Source organism: Gallus gallus, chromosome 5 (genome assembly GCF_016699485.2).
Source record: "Gallus gallus isolate bGalGal1 chromosome 5, bGalGal1.mat.broiler.GRCg7b, whole genome shotgun sequence".
NCBI lineage: Eukaryota > Metazoa > Chordata > Aves > Galliformes > Phasianidae > Gallus > Gallus gallus.
Genome location: NC_052536.1, coordinates 55,561,173 through 55,579,122, shown reverse-complemented (window position 1 = coordinate 55,579,122; position 17,950 = coordinate 55,561,173). Strand labels below are relative to the sequence as shown.

The 17,950-nt window shown below is 44.4% G+C and overlaps 1 protein-coding gene across 3 annotated transcripts in view; it reads left to right on the top strand.

Moving 5' to 3' along the window:
• PELI2 (pellino E3 ubiquitin protein ligase family member 2) overlaps positions 1 to 17,950 on the top strand; it is a 68,974-nt gene that overhangs the window by 38,587 nt on the left and 12,437 nt on the right. For all 3 annotated transcript variants that reach the window (XM_001234987.7, XM_025151069.3, XM_040701431.2), the window contains one exon: positions 15,992 to 16,093. In XM_001234987.7, coding sequence (XP_001234988.1) covers positions 15,992 to 16,093 — 102 coding nt within the window. The remainder of the gene's footprint in view (positions 1 to 15,991; positions 16,094 to 17,950) is intronic.

Genomic DNA, 17,950 nt, shown 5'->3' with positions numbered 1-17,950 from the left:
GGTTTGAGTGAGTACTAGGCAAACACTTAGAATCAGGTGTGTTTCTAAGGAATCCCAAGTGGCCAAAGAGAGCCAGTGCTGGGGGAATTGCAGTGAGGGACTCCTGCAGAGTTCTAGTGGTCTGCTAGGCATATGAAAAGATGAATTGGATGATTAGGGACCAGAAATTGAATTAGTCAGAGCTCTGTGTCCAGGACAGGTGTTGTGTTGGTGAGCATGGTTATGCTTTATTGTCAGTAATGTACTGATTTTGCAGGACCTCAGCATGCATGTCTGCTTAACTGCATCAGTGCCCTATTGCGTGTAGTATTAAGGCAGTTATTGTGGCTCACCTGCCTTGTGGTAGCAGTAACTGTGCTGCTACTGTCATAAATGTGAAGGGGCTTCCTTATTTTTAACAGAGAGTAAGAATAACTGCCTCTGTCTCACAGTTTATGTGACACTGAAGTAAGGGTTGTACACGGTGATAGTAGATTGATTGTTAACTACGTATTATATTTGCCTTTCTCTTTAATTAATTGTATTCTGGTATGGAAAATGAAGAGGAGAGAAATAGGAAGGAGCACTGTGTGGTTTTAATATCTTAACCATTTTCAGCCGGCTATTAATTCATTTAAATCCCAAGGAATTATCAAGGAAACTTAATTTCCTGAGCTGGTTACTAATGGGATTCCAGAGAGATAAGCAATTTGCTGCGTGGAATGTACCATATGAAATCGAGGAAAGAGAGCATAAACCCCATTCCTAATCTGATGAAATCTGTAGCCAAAATGCCAGTAAAGCTGAACAGGTGGAAGCTTTCAGTAGGGTCTGTGCCTATTACTATAGGGTCTGGATCTTGGAAGCTGGAGCTGCAGTCAAGAAAGTGATTCAGTTCTAGGCTTGGATACAAAGGGAGATAGGAGCAGGGGAATGGTGGCATCACGCAGTGTGGTGATGATGGAAAGACTGTATCTGTTCTTAGGTCAGTTTGTTGAAAAGATGAAAATAACAAATGGGGAGGATGCAAACTGGAGCTGCAAAAATGGTTTGAAGGAGGGAATGGAGAGACTCTGACTTGTATGGCATCAAATGAAAGTTGGCAGTTTAAGATTGCCTGAGATTGCCTTAAGATTGCCTGAGAAGTTACCAACCACAGCTACTTGAGAAAATGCAGTTTCCATGGCAGAAAGTGGCTCACAGTTTTGCTTCTGAACTGCAGGACTACCTACCAGTTCCAGCCTGCTGCTCCTGCTCCTTGCAGCACGGTTTGCTTTCCCTATCAAAGAGTATTGAGCTGTGTTAGTGCTCATCCTGCAGACACAAGCACAGGAGAGGCCAAAAGGCGTTCTGCTCTAGCACGGGAGCCAGTAACCAGAGCTACATGCTGAAGACATATGGGAAGCTTTTTAAGAGAAGGGTTAACTACTGGAACAAGCTACCAAGGAAGATTTCAACTCTTTGAAAGGGTTGATAACAGCAGGACAAGGAGAAATGGTTTTAAGTTGAAGGAGGGAAGATTTAGGTTGGATGTCAGGGGGAAGCTCTTTACTTTGAGAGTGGTGAGGTGCTGGAACAGCTGCCCAGAGAGGCTGTGGATGCCCCGTCCATCCCTGGAGGTGTTCAAGGCCAGGTTGGATGGGGCCCTGGACAGCCTGGGCTGGCATTGAATGTGGAAGTTGGTGTCCCTGCCTGCAGTAGGGATTTGGAGCTTCATAACCCTTGAAGTCCCTTCCAACCCAAGCCATTCCATGATGATTATATGATAAGATGACTTAAAATATCTTGATGTGAACAAATCGGCCTGCAGCAGCTTAGTGAAAGATACAAACCAAACAGTGTGGTTAGAAACAGCGTGAGGACTATAGGATGGAATGGGAAGATACCTGGTACGGGGAAAATGGGACCTGATTAAAAATAAATAGTCTTTTTAAACTCTGAGTTAATTAAAACTGATTTCTCCAAAAGAGCCTTTACCTGCTCAGAGGTTTTTGGTTACTTTGAAGCAGGAACATGCTGCTTTCTTCCAAGTCTGTTGGAGGACGGTTAAGTTGTAGTGCAGTAACTGTAGTGCTGCCTTAAATGATGGAAGATGCTCCTGTGTGCTGAAGTAGTCACCGTTTGCAGTGTGTGAAACTGGATGTGGAGGGTAAGGGATGTTGTAAAACAAATGAAGGGTGGTTGTGAGCGACTGTCAAAACTGAGGGCCCTTTCTTTTCGGGTGTAGAAAATGATAGTGCGTATGGGGGGAGAGAGGAGAGAGACTGATATCTGTGCATGCAGTGTGGGTGGAAAACCCGGGAAGCGTTAGTCTTGGAAGATTAAAGGAAGACAGCAGCTTTACTGCCCGTGTGTGTGATTTGTCAGCTCAGCTCTGCCTGCAGAGGCATCGTATTGCAGGGGAGGAGGTAAAAGCCCCTGCCTTCATGGACGTGGAGCAATCAGCTGTCAGATCCTTGTTTCTGGTGCTTCGTTAGGCAAAGCAGATGCAGTGCATCCTCAACAAAGCAGAGATTTAAGCGATTATTGGCTACTATTGTAGAGGCTCATTAACAATTCCCAATGCCAGAAACATCTTCAAACTGCAGTTTGTTTTTAATCAGTGGGAGAGTAAAAGTTGGAATGGTGCTGTATGTAGTGTAAAGAGATGGCTTATCTGCTGTAAATCTTTGGCTCTGCCATCTGCTATTGCTTTAAATCCCTGTTTTCCCCACTGGCTCACCTGACTTAAGAGAACGAATCTCTTGAGCAGAAAATGTTAAATCAGTTGCCATGCACAGTAACTAAGAGGCCAGAATGAGATTCTGTGATAAAATGTTCTTAATTACTCAATATATGATGAGTAACGATTGAGGTTCCTACATGAACCTAAGATAGATGGAGGTGAAATAATCACAGTCTAAGTATAGGAGAATCAATACATAAGTTGTTATTTCCATCTGCTGGACAAGACATTGAGGCAGTATGTAACGAATGGGAGTGCATGCAGTTACTGAGTCAGGCTGACATCCCTCCTGATGTGTGCAGAGGTGAGCTGGGTAGGGGTTATAGCTCTGGTTTCTGAGCTAGCAGTTCAGAGAAAGCTGCCTGCTGGTGTATGGTCTGTACATAAAAAGAACTTCGTGCCGTTGCAGTCTGTGTGGGCTGTGTTTTCCCAACAATACGTTGTTATTAAGTTCTGTGTGTTTCAGGGAATGGTGAATCTGCTGTAGCTTGTTGGGTATGAAAACTGATAACCTGCCTTCAGTTCTCATTTTATTAAATGCAAATTTGAACGTGTCCTCCAGTAATACTGACTATTACTAATATTTTTTTTCTTTGGATTTCTGTTATCTTTGCTCTAAAAATATATCAGGTGTTTAGTTACAATCTGGCGTTTGATCTGGATTGCTGTTTTATCTGTTGTCTTGCTGTTTTTCCTAGCTTTAAATTCATACTCTGTGAAAGAATCAGTTGGTTTCAGTGCAGATTTCCCATGTTAGCCGCTCTTAAATTGCTTCTTTAGCTCAGATAAGAGGTGGCTGCTCACTTCAGCAGTTCGATCTTCGCTGCTGCTGCTGGCTGAAAGCCGATTCATTATTTTTCTACTGTCCGCGTTAGATAATGGGATCAATTATTGCAGATAACGTTTGCTCCAAGGAGCCCATGTAGCTGCTTCCCAGTCCGCCCAGCTGACTTCATGCAGTGTCCTTGAGGATTCCTCCAGATAGCATCCAGATGTTCCAAATGTGTGGTGAAACTCAATCCAAGACCATGCAACTTCAGTATTTATATTTAATGAACACGAGAGCAATAAATTACGTGTTGTTACATATATTTTCCACGTTCTGTAACCAGTGTCATTAGGTGGTTGGTCAGTAGTGCAAAAATAGGCTGGTAAGTCTGCAAGTGGGAGCAGGAGAAAGGAGCAGTGCAGGTAACTCGTGCACTACTTGGAATGCTTTTAGGCAGCAGCTTTTGGAAAGCAGTGATGTGGCTTTTTGGCAGAGGCCACAGAGAAGGGAATCTTCTGTTCTTATCTGCAGCAGACACACTTAGTCATTGATTGTGTGATTCAGAACACTTTCATTCTTTATGCTGGAGTCATCAAAGCTCAAACTTCTGCAAATGTTGGTCTGTAGTTGAATATGTATTTGTGTAATGTGCCAAATAAGCTTGAAAGCCTTTGTAATGTGAGCAGGTGACAGACCCAGCATCATATCGGATTGTGTGGATGAAGGCAGTTGCCCTCCAAAGCATTCACTTCCTCCATGGTGTGTGAGGTGGTGGGTACCAAAGCCATTGAATTTGGGGCAGGATCTTCTGCAGGTTCAGAGCTGCAGCTTAAATATAGTGAGGTGGGGACACAGTCAGGTCTTGCTGGCACCCCACACCGCACGTGTTGTGCCATGGTGTAGGAAGGGCCCGGAGATGTGGCAGTTGGGTGGGGTTATGTTGTTTTTTCCCCATTATCTGTTTAACAGTGAACTTGGAATATTATGGGTGAGGGCATGATTTAACTCTGAAATGAGTCAAATGCTGCTAGTAAAACTGTTTGACAGTAGCTGCAGGGTGACCTCATTGCAGCCTTCCAGTACCTAAAGGGAGCCTATAAACAGGAGGGGAGTCAACTCTTTGAAAGGGTTGATAACAGCAGGACAAGGGGAAATGGTTTGAAGTTGAAGGAGGGAAGATTCAGGTTGGATGTCAGGGGGAAGTTCTTTACTCTGAGAGTGGTGAGGTGCTGGAACAGCTGCCCAGAGAGGCTGTGGATGCCCCGTCCATCCCTGGAGGTGTTCAAGGCCAGGTTGGATGGGGCCCTGGGCAGCCTGGGCTGGAATTACATGTGGAGGTTGGTGGCCCTGCCTGTGGTGGGGGGTTGGAGCCTCATGAACCCTCAGGTCCCTTCGAACCCAAGCCATTCTGTGATTCTATGAAATATTCAGATGTATGAATCATTAAATATGAGAGAGTGTTTGTCATTGATAATCTTCATTTTGGGCAGTCAGACAGTATTGTGTGTTAAGTACAGAAGCACTTGCTGTTCTATAGCCCAGATCATACGCTGTGCCTTTTTTTACACTCCAGGCCTCTGGAGTGTATTGTAGTTCAATATCTTTTACTCAACATTTGTTCCATTCAGTGTAAAATCTTAAAATCCAGCATACCTAGCTGCCATTTCCCATAGAAATAACGAGGTATACCATAACTTGGTCACTGCAGCTTCAGTTCTGTGCTGTACCTTTTTTATGTATTTAACGTTTTATTACTTCCAGCCCTGGAGGGTTGAGATGTTATCTGAGCGGAGGGTCAGGATGACTTGAGCTTCATCACTGAGCGTGCACGTGGAGAAATGTATTTATACAGGACACAGTTCTGCCTCTCTTCTTTCTAAGGATGGCTGTGTGTGTGTTTGGGGAGGGAGGGACGTGGGTCTTATCAGTGGTACAGCCGTGCTGTGTGAACTGCGTGAGACATTTGATGAGACGTGCTCTTATCTAATGTAACATAGGAATATAAAGCAAGTTGCCTGTAAAGCTGGCTTTAAATTTTAATAAATTGTGGAGGAGATAAGTGGTAACTCCTGCTTGTGAGTGCACCCGGCACAGCCACTGAAACCAGATGCCACCGTTACTTCTTTTCAAGCAAATCTTTCCAGCTTCAGTGTTTAAGCTGGGATGGTGTATTTACATTTTATGGGGGCATAAATTCTCCTTCCTCCTCATCTGAATCAATTTTTACTGGAAAACGATAGAAGATGTGGATTTGAGAACACAATGAAAATAGCAGGAACTGAGACCAATAGAGGCTACTAATCCTCTAATTACTTTCTGTGAATACTGGGAATAGTGCTGCAGAACGTCCTTCAGTACAATCTCGAGTAATCTCAATTTATTCCTTTCCAAAGCTGTAGGGGGAGGGATTTTGCTGCCAGCTTGGAATAGTAATGGGCTGTGGTGGTCTTTATCTGACAGCAGTGAAACAGATGCAGTTCTGCTAAACGTCTGTCTTCAGGCTTGATTTTTCCTGGGTGCTGATTGCCCTCTGATTACCCTTTGGACATCCCAGGTTATGAAATGGAGCTGGAAGCTCAGGTCAGCGCAGCGATGTGCTTTGGTGGGCTGGGTGTGTGTCATTGGAGTGCTTGGTTGGCTGTGTTGGACTGACCTGTACGAGTCCTTTGGTTCTGATCTGATATCAAAGCTGTTCCATGGCAAACACTCTCCGTGTTTTGGCTCAAGAGCTTTCAGACGGCTCTTTTGTACTTGCTTTACTCTCCAGCTCACTGTTGATACTTGAATTATTCCCCGCTTTGGATTTCATGCTGAAGCTGGTAAATAGGCCAAGGTGTGCAAGCTTTTTAACTGGCTTTCAGCTGAACCTCCCTGTACAAGCACTGAATCTATTTCGTGAACCCGTTAGCCTGTAGAACTCTTGCAGTGACAGCCAGTGACTCAACACTGACAAATGAATCCCAGATTTGGTTCTTCACACCTCCTCAGAGCTCGGGTGGATGGCTGAGGATGCGTACCTGAGGATGCAGCAAGCACCCGTCGCTTTCTGACCATCCTTCTCTGTGCTGCTCCATACTGCCAGTGTTGTGCCATCTCCTGTGTGCAGTGAGGGGCTTTCTTTCTTTCCTGGCATAACTTTTATTAATACAAAGCCAGAGGCCCAGCGCCAGACTTGTCCTTTCTGTACGTATCAAGAGACACCGCTGGAGGTGCTTATAGCCAGCCACAGTTTGATAGGAGCTTGGCAGCTGCACAAACAGTGAGGAAAGCTCCTTGCTTCCCACTTGTTAGGGGGTTGGGTTTGCATCTCCTGTGCAGCAGCAATCGGGACTGTTTTCCCTGCTCTTCAGGTGTGTTAACTTCATGGCTTCAATCGCATCAGTAGCTTAGGCAAGCAGTGTACGCGTGTGGGGTTTTTAAATATACGGAGTTGTGTATAAGGCATGCAAGTTCTGAACTTTACACAGGGAGATTCTCAGTAATATGTATAACTGATAACTGTAAAGGTTAGGATTACTTTTTCTTCCTGTAAGATCATAGGGATTTAAAAAAATAAGAGTGGACATTTCCTGCATACCAGATGCACGTTGTTAACTGGTGTGCTATTTCTTCTATTTAGGATCTGAACGTGCACCGGGAGCCTGCTGGCCAGAGGCACCTCCTTCATCCCAGCTGGAGGCAGATCCTATGGGCATGCCCCTCCTGTGCTTTCTCTTGCAATACTCAAGCTGTAGTGTGAAGTTCAGAAGGCAACTTCTGTCCTTTGTTGGGCTCTATAAAACCGGACTGCTTTCCATAAGCGCTAAAATGGCTTTTTGGCTAGAGTTAACTTTTTCTTTCTCCTGAGAGATTTCTGTGCAGCTGCTTAACAGGTCTGTTAAGGTAACTGTCTGGAGAGCCTTTGGCTGTCTTAATGTAAAATTGATTTGTGTCAGATTGAATTTATGGTTTCTGGAAGCTACAGAATGATATGCAGCTTCTCATCTTGTTATTATGTGCTCTCCTTTGGCAGGCAGGCTTAGATCGGTGCTCATGGGTGCTTTGATTCACAGAAGCATTCACTGCTGATGTGCTAAGTGTACAAATCTTTCAGTCTGTGTATTGATAGAAGCCCTTCAGGGGACTCCATCGCTATTTTTTGTGGTTTTTAGTTAAAGATTCTAATGTCTGACTATTTTGTGCGCTCGGCTTATCCAAATACATAAGTGTAGCCAAGCATCTGCTGCTTTTGTTCCTGATGTATATAAATGAATTGTAAACTGCTGGCACCAGAATGCTCAGCTACAAACACTGTTGCGTCCTTCTCTAATTACAGACACTTTTGTGAGTGTATCAAGAGTTTTGGGGGATGTGCTTCAGCTGCTGTAGCCAAATCATATTTATGCCTTCATGTTTAAATTTATAGGCTTCCAGAAGTCCTACCTTTAGTAGGGGTAGCCAGTGATTCTGGGGTCAGTATTATTGCTTATGGTGGTGGAGTTTTATTTCTCCTGAGATCATAGCAGCATGAGCAGGAACTGTGGTTCTCAGCAGCGCTCAGCTCATCTCTTCTTTTCTACCCTACTTGTTGCAGATAGAGGACCTTGAACGCTCAGTTTGAGAAAAGAGGTCTTGTTCCAAAAGCAGTGTTTCAACAAAAATATGTTCAGCATTTCAGTCGTGCTTCTTTGGGCTCTTTTCTTTCCTTGCCACAAATGACTATAAAATATCCTGGAAAAGAAAAAAAAAAAAAAGCCAACCTGGCAAATCTGTGCTTATATGCTTTCTCCTTTAAGACAGTGACATGACTGTGTGGTAGGTTGAAGCTGAAATGGGAACAGATGTGTGATCCAAAGAAGTATCTTAACCATTCCTCAAAACTGGAAGAAAGATGCAGGTACATGCCAGTCCGACCTGTGATACAGCAGGTGGATCTCCAGAAAGAATCATAGAATCATTGAGGTTGGAGCAGACTTCCAAGATCACAGAGTTCAACCATCAGCTTCACCTACCGAGTCCTGTCCCCAAACCATGCCTCATATACCCTGCAGTGAACAGTTAAGGTAATGAAAAGGCAGCATGGTAGAGTAAATGAGAAATTGAGATGACTATTTCTGAGTGTGAATAATCACTGCTGACTACCAGCGTAAGAACTGTGCAGTTTAAAGGAGCATGCATATATGTCCTGGAAGTCAGAGACCATTTTTTGCAACCCAGGTGAGGTATATCAGATAGGCAAAAGTCAGTACAGGGCAATGATAAACATGTGCCTTTTCCTGGGCTTCCAAAGCAGGTGTGATGTACTCAGTGCAGAATACAGTATGCAGCTCCGGAGAAGCTGCAATAGACAGTGTAGGAGCAATGTGCAGGCAGGAATTTGCTCAAAGGAGCATTCTGGAGTTTGGGGTGAGTGATGATGCTGAGTGGGTGATGTATCTGGCACTGCTGCACCTTACTGTGTGTGCATCTGAGCTGCCTGCAGCTCTCCTCTGCTGGGGGGAGGGGAAATGGAGTGAGCTGACTAAGGGAGGAGTGTTTACAGCCTTGATTTCAGAGATGTGTGAAAGATCAGTGCAATATAGTACTGCTTAATGTACGCTTAAAGCAAAATTGAAGGGGAAAATAAAGGTCTGTAAGGGGTAGAAAAAGCTAAAAGGCCAGATGGGAGGAAAATCCTTCCCAGGTTAGGCAGGTAAAGTGTTGATTCACAACAATCAGAAGAAATCTGTGGCGTTCGAAGAGGTTCCTCAGGCACTACGTAGTATAGGTGCATCTGTTCGTATACAACTGCACCTCCTTCACGCTGCTCCTAATACACTGGAATACAAAGCAGAAGACCCTGCACTGCTTCACCAGATGTGCTTAGGAGTCCTAGGCGTCCGGGTAGGACTTGGGTCTGCAGTAATGATGATTTTGGCCATCTGGAGTCAGTCCGTGTGATTCAGCATGCGTTGCTAAGGCACTGATTCATACTTGCTTTCGTAGGAATAGCCTTCCCTGCAGTATTCCCTGGAATAACAGCATGCACAGAGGTGTGGGGCTCTGTGTGATCGGCTGTTTGTCAACACCCACCTTGCTTTACAATCAACTTACCTGGAGATGCTCTCAGATCACTGCCTCCTTGCTTGTTGCACTACCCAAACTAGAGAACTACTCCAATGGGATATTTTGGTGCCCCTTCTGGAGAAAGGGCAGCCTGCAGCGTTGTCTAAACCTTTATGCGAGCCTCGGTTCAGCAAATGGAGAAGATAACGTAAGGTCTGCCTACTGAGTTGATAAATGGCCATTCAGCAACAGCACAACCCCATGTGTGCACGTGGAACAGATGGCTGCCATGTATACTAATGCATTGCCCCTTCTCCCCCCTCCCCCTCAAATGTACAAGCTCAGCATGAAAGGGTTCATAGGAAACAAACGTGAGCGTCTGGAAGCCACGCAAGCTTTAAAGTGTAAATAACCAGCTAGAATTTGTTTATTCCTAGGAGCTGAGCCTACAGTTTCAGAGGGACTGACTTGCACTGGAGTGAATTGAGCAGAAGTGGCCTCAAGTTGCACAGAGATTGATTTGCTCCGAGTGGGATTGCAAACAGTGCCGCACATACAGAGGTTTCAGCTGTTTCTTTAACTGGCAGAAATCCCACTTTGGGTTGTTTATGGCTCAGATCAGTGAATAAACACAACTGTCTGAAGCTGGTGTGGAATTTGATGTTTTTACAGCTAAAATTGGGGCTTTTCAGAAAGCAGCTTTTTCCTCACCTGCATTTGCTGACTCTCTTTAACCACTTCATGACACTCAGCATTTGAGACTGATGTTGATTAGAGAGAGGAGGTGTTGGTGTTGGTATTCAGAAGTGGCCATAGACGTTGCAGTTGTAATTCAGGCACTTACTGCCAAGGAAAGGGGAGTGCTGAAAGCTGGGTTTGTGTGGAGCTGTGCAGGAGCAGATGCAGGCATGGGGACATTTCCATGATAATGTCTCTTTATTTTCTCTGAAAGAGGCTGGGGGACAATTGCATATAATAGCTGTATCAGTAGCTAGAGGTCAGTGTAAATTTCCAGAGTTATTGAAATACAGCGCTACAGAAGCAGTAATTCTGGGCAATTACTGGTGGCTTTACATTGAGGCTGAATAACGTTGCAGACAGTCTTTGGTTAACGTTACATGAATTGAAAACTGTCCTAATTCGCTGGGGAGCTTCTGGAGTGGGCACAGTTTTCTGATGGGGGCAGAATCTCAGTGTCGTGATTAGGGGCCCTTGGTGTGCTCTCTACATGATAACCCAATGGCTGTTGGCTCTGACAGTCTCTCTAGAATCATAGAATCATAGAATCTCAAGGTTGGAAAGGATCATCTGGTCCAGAATCCATCATCTAGATCATCTAATCTAGAAATCCAGTGGAAGCGTGCTGGGTTCTTCCCTTTAAAAAGGATTCTTCCTTGCTGGAAACAACACTCAAGCATCATTTTTTTTCCCCTTAAAAACTTTTGTCTGATGTTCCTGAGTGTTTGTGTTCTTTTCTGAAAGAAATTGAAGGCTGGCAGCCAAGGAAGAAAGCGTTTAACTCATGGAGGCACTGCTGTCATTAATTTCACACGCGTCAGTGTGGTGTCGGTCAGTTTGACTACCAACAAAGGAAACTAAAGTGTTCCCATAAATCATTCCGTTGTCCTAATCCAACCTAATTAACTCAACTAGGATTCCTGTTCTAATGGAGCAGCCCTTCCTGCGAGACAGCTGCCTCTTCTCTTAATGGATTTGAGCTTCCCTTCTGCTGTGGTGCAGGAGAGTTGGTAAGCATAATGCTGTGCCTTTTGACTGATCTTTGGGGAGCTGGTCAGGCACAAGTGAAGCTTCAGTTTCCAAATGCAGAGCTCACATCTTCTTCTTCTTCCCGAAAATGCTATCTGCAGAGCGAAGAAAGCAGCAAAGCATCCATTTCTGGCAGCGGATTAGACCTGCTGCTTGTAAGTAGCAGCCTAAAGGCTGTGAGAATGGCAGGATCTGCTGCTCCAGTTGATTCATGGACACGCTCCTCACGCAGGAGGTTTGACCCCATTGCATGGCAGCATTAACTTAATGCTGAGTGTTTCTGACCTGTTCTTGAACTGCGGGGCTGAAGGCGCCTATAGAAAATGAGCACCTTCATCATGTCAGTGCTGGGAAGGGCTGTGGCACACCAGCAGGGCTCCTAGGTAAGGAATATCTGCCTGGTGGTGGGTGAGAAACCCATGCAATTTTTCCCCTCCAGGGGAATATTGCTAGGAGATCTGCATTTAACTTTGGGCAAAAATACACCTGTACTTCGCAAGCCTTTCTTTGGGGCTGAGCCTTAGTCCAGGGTATTTACTATACCTGCATTGTCATGTTGGTCCATAAAGGCATTTCTGGAGTGGTGTTGACATCCATCTGTTGTTGCACAACAGGAACTGGTTAAAGCTTGTTTTCAGAGGTACTGCCCTCTGCTAATTGCTGGGATGGAGGCTGTGTGCCCCATCTGTGGTTAGGGGAGGAGTGACACTTACAGTGTTGCCTCGCTCCTGAGTAATGCTGTATGCCTGCAGATGAGGTGGTGTGCATGGCTACTGTTAATTGGGCATAAGTGCTGTTTGCTGAAGGTGTTTTATTGGTGTTTTCCCTCCTTTTTCTCTATTCTGCTAGCAAAAGGAGAGTTCTAAGCAATACTGCTTTTTAAACAAAACCTTTGTGTTCACCTTTGTGACACTGCCATCCCTGGATGAGGAGCTACGAGACATGGTTTAGTGGCTTGCAGTAGCAATGGTAATGGGAGGATGATTGGACTAGATGATCTTGTAGGTCCTTTCCAGCCTTGTGATTCTATGATTCTGTGATTCTTATTCCCCTTACCTGCTAGGTGACTTTCTGCATAGGCTGAGGGCATTTGGCTTTCTCAGTTCTCAGAATGGTGATAAAGCTGAAAGCAGCTGCATGTCTGGGGATCTGGAGGGATAGCAATGCATTCGGGTGGGCTGAGCTGCTGCACTGCTGCTGGGGAAGCACTGTTTGATGTTGGTTCTTCTGAGATCAGGCAGGTCTGTATGCCGTGGTCTTTATGCAGAGTGCTGTGATGAGGTTTTGCTCTCCAACTGGAGAGAAAGGAGCAAGGGTGAAAATTGTGGATAAGGAAGCAGGGAAAAACCAAGGCCAAGCATAACTTTGGCTCATGGGAGAGAAATAACAGAAAGATTGAGGAGCTGCTGTGAAGTAATTTGCAAAGCTCTGATTTAAGTTGAACTGCTTTGGTCACCTCCATGAGACTTTCAGCTGCAGGACAGCACACATATGCTCTGTGCTCCTGCATGCTGAAGCAGCTTATCTTAAGAGAAAACCTCCTCTCCACTGCTAAAAGCAAAGCCTGCAGTTAGCTCACTTGTGCACTGCTCCCACAGCCTCAAAATTTGCATTCCAGTGATTTAAGGTCATAAAAATTGCCATGTATTAACAGAGACTGAAGAGAGGTGCATACTAGGAACCTCACTATCCCACCCTCACTCTTAACATGACGAAATGACTCACAGTGCTGCTTTATTAAGATATTGGCCCTGCACTTGTAATTCACTGTGCCAGTTCTTGGGTTTTGTGTAGTCCTCAAATACTGCTACTTTCCTTCTTAGCTAGCAATGGTCAATTGCTTTGAGACAAGCAATTAAAATACTTGTAAACGTCCTTTGAATTGAAGCAACTGTTGGTGCTGGGTAGCCTGAAAGGACATGGGTTGGAACATTGCTTGTAATAGTCTTTGAGAAACGATTACACAAGTCCAGGAAACAAAATATGGCTTTTTGCACTGGAAATGACTGGGTTTGAACAGAGGAAGGCAAAGAGGAGGGGAAATAGATGAGGAAGAAAAGGGGAGGAAGAAAGAGTACAGATTATGTCCTACACTAATATTTCATATGAGTTGCTGACCATGGGTGACCTAATGGGAATTATTAGCACATCTAAGCCCTACATTCTGTTGATGAGGACATCACTTTAAGTATTTCTGGAGCTTCTTCCTTTCCCTCTTTTCTTGTTCTGTTTTAATTGGACCTTAAAAATTGCAGTTTGAGAAGAGCATAAGCTTAGGGCATGCATCCTTCTTTGCCTGGTAATTTCACCCTGCTGCTGGTGGTCAGCGCTCATGGGCTGGCTGGAGCTTAAGGCAGGACCATCAGGTCACGCTTGAGGATGGGGCTGTCCCCCATGATGGTTTCAGCTGCCCCCCAGTTTTTCACAAACAGATGAATTTTGTCTGAAAGCAATTACTTTCTGATATTTGAAATGCCTGATACCGTGAGTATAAGTTGATCGTTACAGTATTGTACTTAAAATGCAAAGCGTGAGGGTCTCTTGTTGCTCTTAATGCTTCATTTTTACTCTCCAGGCATCTGAGACCTGCTTGGGAACTCATGTTTGCAATAAGCCACCCACCTCCATGAGACTTCCAGCTGCAGGACAGCACACATTTTGCTCCATGCTGCTGCATGCTGAAGCAACTTATCTTAAGAGAAAACCTCCTCTCCGCTGCTAAAAGAAAAACAGTCCCACTGTTTGCGTGTTGGACAGCAAAGAGGAGAAAGCTCTTTCTGCATGCTTTGCTCCTGGCAGGTCGCAAATTGGCGGTGACTTCATTTGCATTGCATCTACAGATGCTGTTAGTTCTTGCAACACACTGTGCGTCAGCAGAATGGTTATTACCCAACAGCCTGTCCATTGAACACGAGAAATTTCAAATCTGTTAGCGCACCACCAGCCACCAAATGTGTTTACCTCACTTTTCAGCAGTCATTATCCCTGTTGGAAGAGAAACAGAGGAACTGGGCTCTATGGCTTCAAGTCACAGAACCTCTCAAGTGTGAAAAGCTTGCTTGCAGACAAACGACTGGGAGGGACTGGTGAGGTCATCTTGCCCAATCCTTTGCCTCCAGGTATTATCACATAAGCCTAAAGCTTCAGCAGGTGTTGAAGCTGCTGAGAGCTTTCAGCAGAGGCATGTTGTAAAGCAGTCTCTAATCTGTTGCTGCAGACACTTGGCTGCAAAAAAATTAAGTGCTGCTGCCAGTGTTTTTTAATGCATGCATCAATGGTTTTGCTCACCCTTTTAATGTGTGTGTCGGTGTTTTTAGGTACCTCTGACATTCAGCAATGCTTTTAATGGTTTGTTTAGCACTTGTAGCATTAGGAACTTCTGGGCTCCTGTGGGTGATGACAGGGAGAGGAGAAGAATACACGTAGCTGCTCAGCTTACCCAGCCCAGCTGTGATTTTGTAGGTGAAGAGCCCCGTAAGGGGATGAAGCTGTTGAGACCACGTCTTCTAGAAAACGACCCCCTTCAGCAGGAATCTGGAGAAGGCTTTAATTTACTTATTAATTTAGTACTTAAGTATCTGCGAGTGTTTCTGAGTAGTAAATCATTACCTTTTTCCTAATTACATGCCGTTATATGGACTTGATATTTACGTGCACTCCCCCGTTATCCAATAGGCACAGTTTCTCAGTGGGATGTCCTCTGTCCTGAAGCTTTTATTGATGCATTTACATTGTACACCGAGTATAATTATGCTTTGACATTGCATAATAAGTATTAATGCGAAGCCTGAGAAGCAATCATTAGTGCCACAGCAATGCTGTATGAATCTCAGAGCTTCTAAAAAGATTGCTGTGTCCCACCCCTTCTTACAGCTCTCCACTGGGACAGCTGTACTCTTATTTAGCTGGGAAATGGGTTTCTTACTGTTTTGTTTTATTGTTTGTGGGTGTCTTTTTCAGAGCTATGAGCACTCCTATGTTGGAGTGATGTCTCTGTTCTGGAAGTAGTTGATGTCCTGGTGCAGCTTTTCTGTGCAGATGTAAACCTGGGAAGGCTTAACAAGAATTCAGACTTAGCCAAATGTTACCATAGCATAGAATGGCCTGGGTTGAAAAGGCCCACAGTGGTCATCTAGTTTCAACTCCCTGCTGTGTGCAACAGGAGGTGCCCTCTTGTAGTCTTGTTTTAAATGCTGGAGTACTGCTTCATCTCTGCTGCATTTTTATCTGTATGGGTCGGTTTCCTTTGGCAGGGAGTAAGAAATAGTGGAGTGAGGAAAAACGTGTTGAAATTGCATGCTCTTCCTCACGTTTTTGTAAGTGCTAAGTCTGCTCAATTGTAATGACACTCCTACCTCCAAATCCTGGCACTTTTAATTGGAAATCGGTCTAATTGTGTGCTTGCTTAAAAAAACAAAAACAGAACTGGAGGACCCTGAAAGCCCAATCTGTGGGGCTGGGTTCCTCTGAGGCCTGGGAAATTGGTATAATTTGAGTTAAAAACGCGTGCTTGGAGCCTGGACAATGAAAATGGTAGGTATGGGTACTAAAAAACAAGAAGCAAATGAGTGCAGTTTGTGATTTTGTATTTAAATAAGAAGTCCCGTATTTATTGACCAGGCCTCGTATTAAAGTTATGATCATGGTCAATATATAGCAAAATGAATTTTATTATGATATTTATGTAGAAACTGTGTAATAACTTGCTTTCTTTTTTAATTCAACAGGCTATCAGCTGTAAAGGTCAGCACAGCATCTCTTACACTTTATCCAGAAATCAGACGGTTGTAGTGGAGTACACACATGATAAAGATACAGACATGTTTCAGGTAAGGCTCTGTGCACCTCATTCCTTTTAATTTCTTTAAAGCAATACATGAAACCACCGTTCTGCTTTATATTCTTCAGGGCTTCTTGTCTGTGGCGTGGAATTCTTGTGGCCAAATGCAGTTGCTCTAATATGTTCTTCTCAGACCACTGCCAGCATCTGTTAATATCTGTACTGCCTCGCTGCTGTCACTGCACTTTGCTTTTTCTGCAAGGGCAGTGTGGTGATTGTACAGACATTACCAGAAAGGAATGAGGAGTCCATTTGAATTCATGAATAAGCAGAAATCATGTACCCTCCTGCCCACGCCAGCTTCCAGTTCATTGAGTAACTGCAGTAAAAGGAAGTGGATGAAAGCAGAATGTGGGGTGAGAAAGAAGGAAAGGGACCTGTGCTGAGTTTCTCTAAGCGATGGGCCTTAATATCCAGTGTTTTCACTAGCCCACATATGCATGTTTGTTTTTCTCCTTCATCTGCTATTCTGGTAACCTAAGCTAGCTGTTGTGTGATCCTTATTTCAGTGGAAACTTCAAGCTTGGAGGAAAAACAAAGATACACAACCTTTTCTAATCTAAACTAATTGGGTCTGTCTTGTCAGTGACCTTTGTAATTAGAGCATCTTATCATGGATCATTATCCCTGCTCATTGAGCCCTTCAAATTCAGAAGGGTCAGCAACTGAGTGCTGTTGACAGAAGAAGGAAATGGCTCTGTCAAGATGAAAAGGTTCTTACCTCGTGGGGCTTCTGTTCTTTACCCTGTGTAATGTTTTCCCAGTGTTGCCTGGGAATGATTCAGTCCAAAGAGAGACTGAGAAGAAACAGTGTTGTCCATGTGCTGCTGCGTGATTAAAAAAATGATCACTTGGGGTAAATGAAGAATGTTGGTAAAAGGAAAATATAACCCGTGCTTTTGAGTTTCTGGTTGACGTTTATCTCTGCGTGGTGGCTTCTGTGTTTTGAGTAGCTGCAGTAAAGTGTTTGTACATCTCGGTAATAGTGAAAAGCCATTTATGAAAGCTGGTGTTTTTCTACTTCTTGTGTACTGTAACACAAATAGAAGAATTCTTCGTGCTAGTGGAGAGTAGCAGAAAGCTGGTTTTTTGATTGTAGTGCATAGATAGCTCTTCCCTTGGTTGTATAATATAGTGGTAGTTGCAGTTTTTACTTTAGGGAAGGATGTCAGTAAAGAATTAGCTGGAGGGATCAGTTGTCACTAATGAAGTCTAGCAGCCTGAAGTAAAGCTGTGCTCTACAGACCACAGTCCAGGTGATGCCTGTCTAAAGCAGTAGGGTAAGGAAGCCAATTAAAGGTACTTCAAGCCTAAACCAGGATTTTACCTTGGAGAGGAACTGTCTGCTTCAGTGTTGAGCAGCCTAGCTAACATAGCAGCTTCCCCTGGCACCCGTTGGGATCCATTGATGCTCAGCAGAGCAGGAACTTGCATGGAGTAACACAGTGAGACAGCTTGAACTGTCCCAGAGACCTACTGCACCAGCTGGCACTGCAGTGCACATTTTACTGCCGTTCTGCAAGCCTGGATCAGCTCTCAGATGCCGAGTGAAATGTCACAAAAGCTCTCATTTTTGCTTCTCTACTCATTCACCTCTGAGATGCTGCCTGCGGTTCGTGCCATTTTCTGTCGTACCTTTGTAGTTACATGACTGGTTTGACCTGTTACAAGCCAGCCCATCCCATCTTATTAACTAAACGTTTGAGATGAGTCTTGTGTTTGTAGAGCATCCCAGTCCTCCAGGAGCCCCCTCAAACAGCTCATGTGTCAGGGTTACAACTTCTGTGGTGTTCAGATTTGTCTTTTCAGTGCAGCCTTCACGTGAAGGCTGTCATGCTGTGACTTG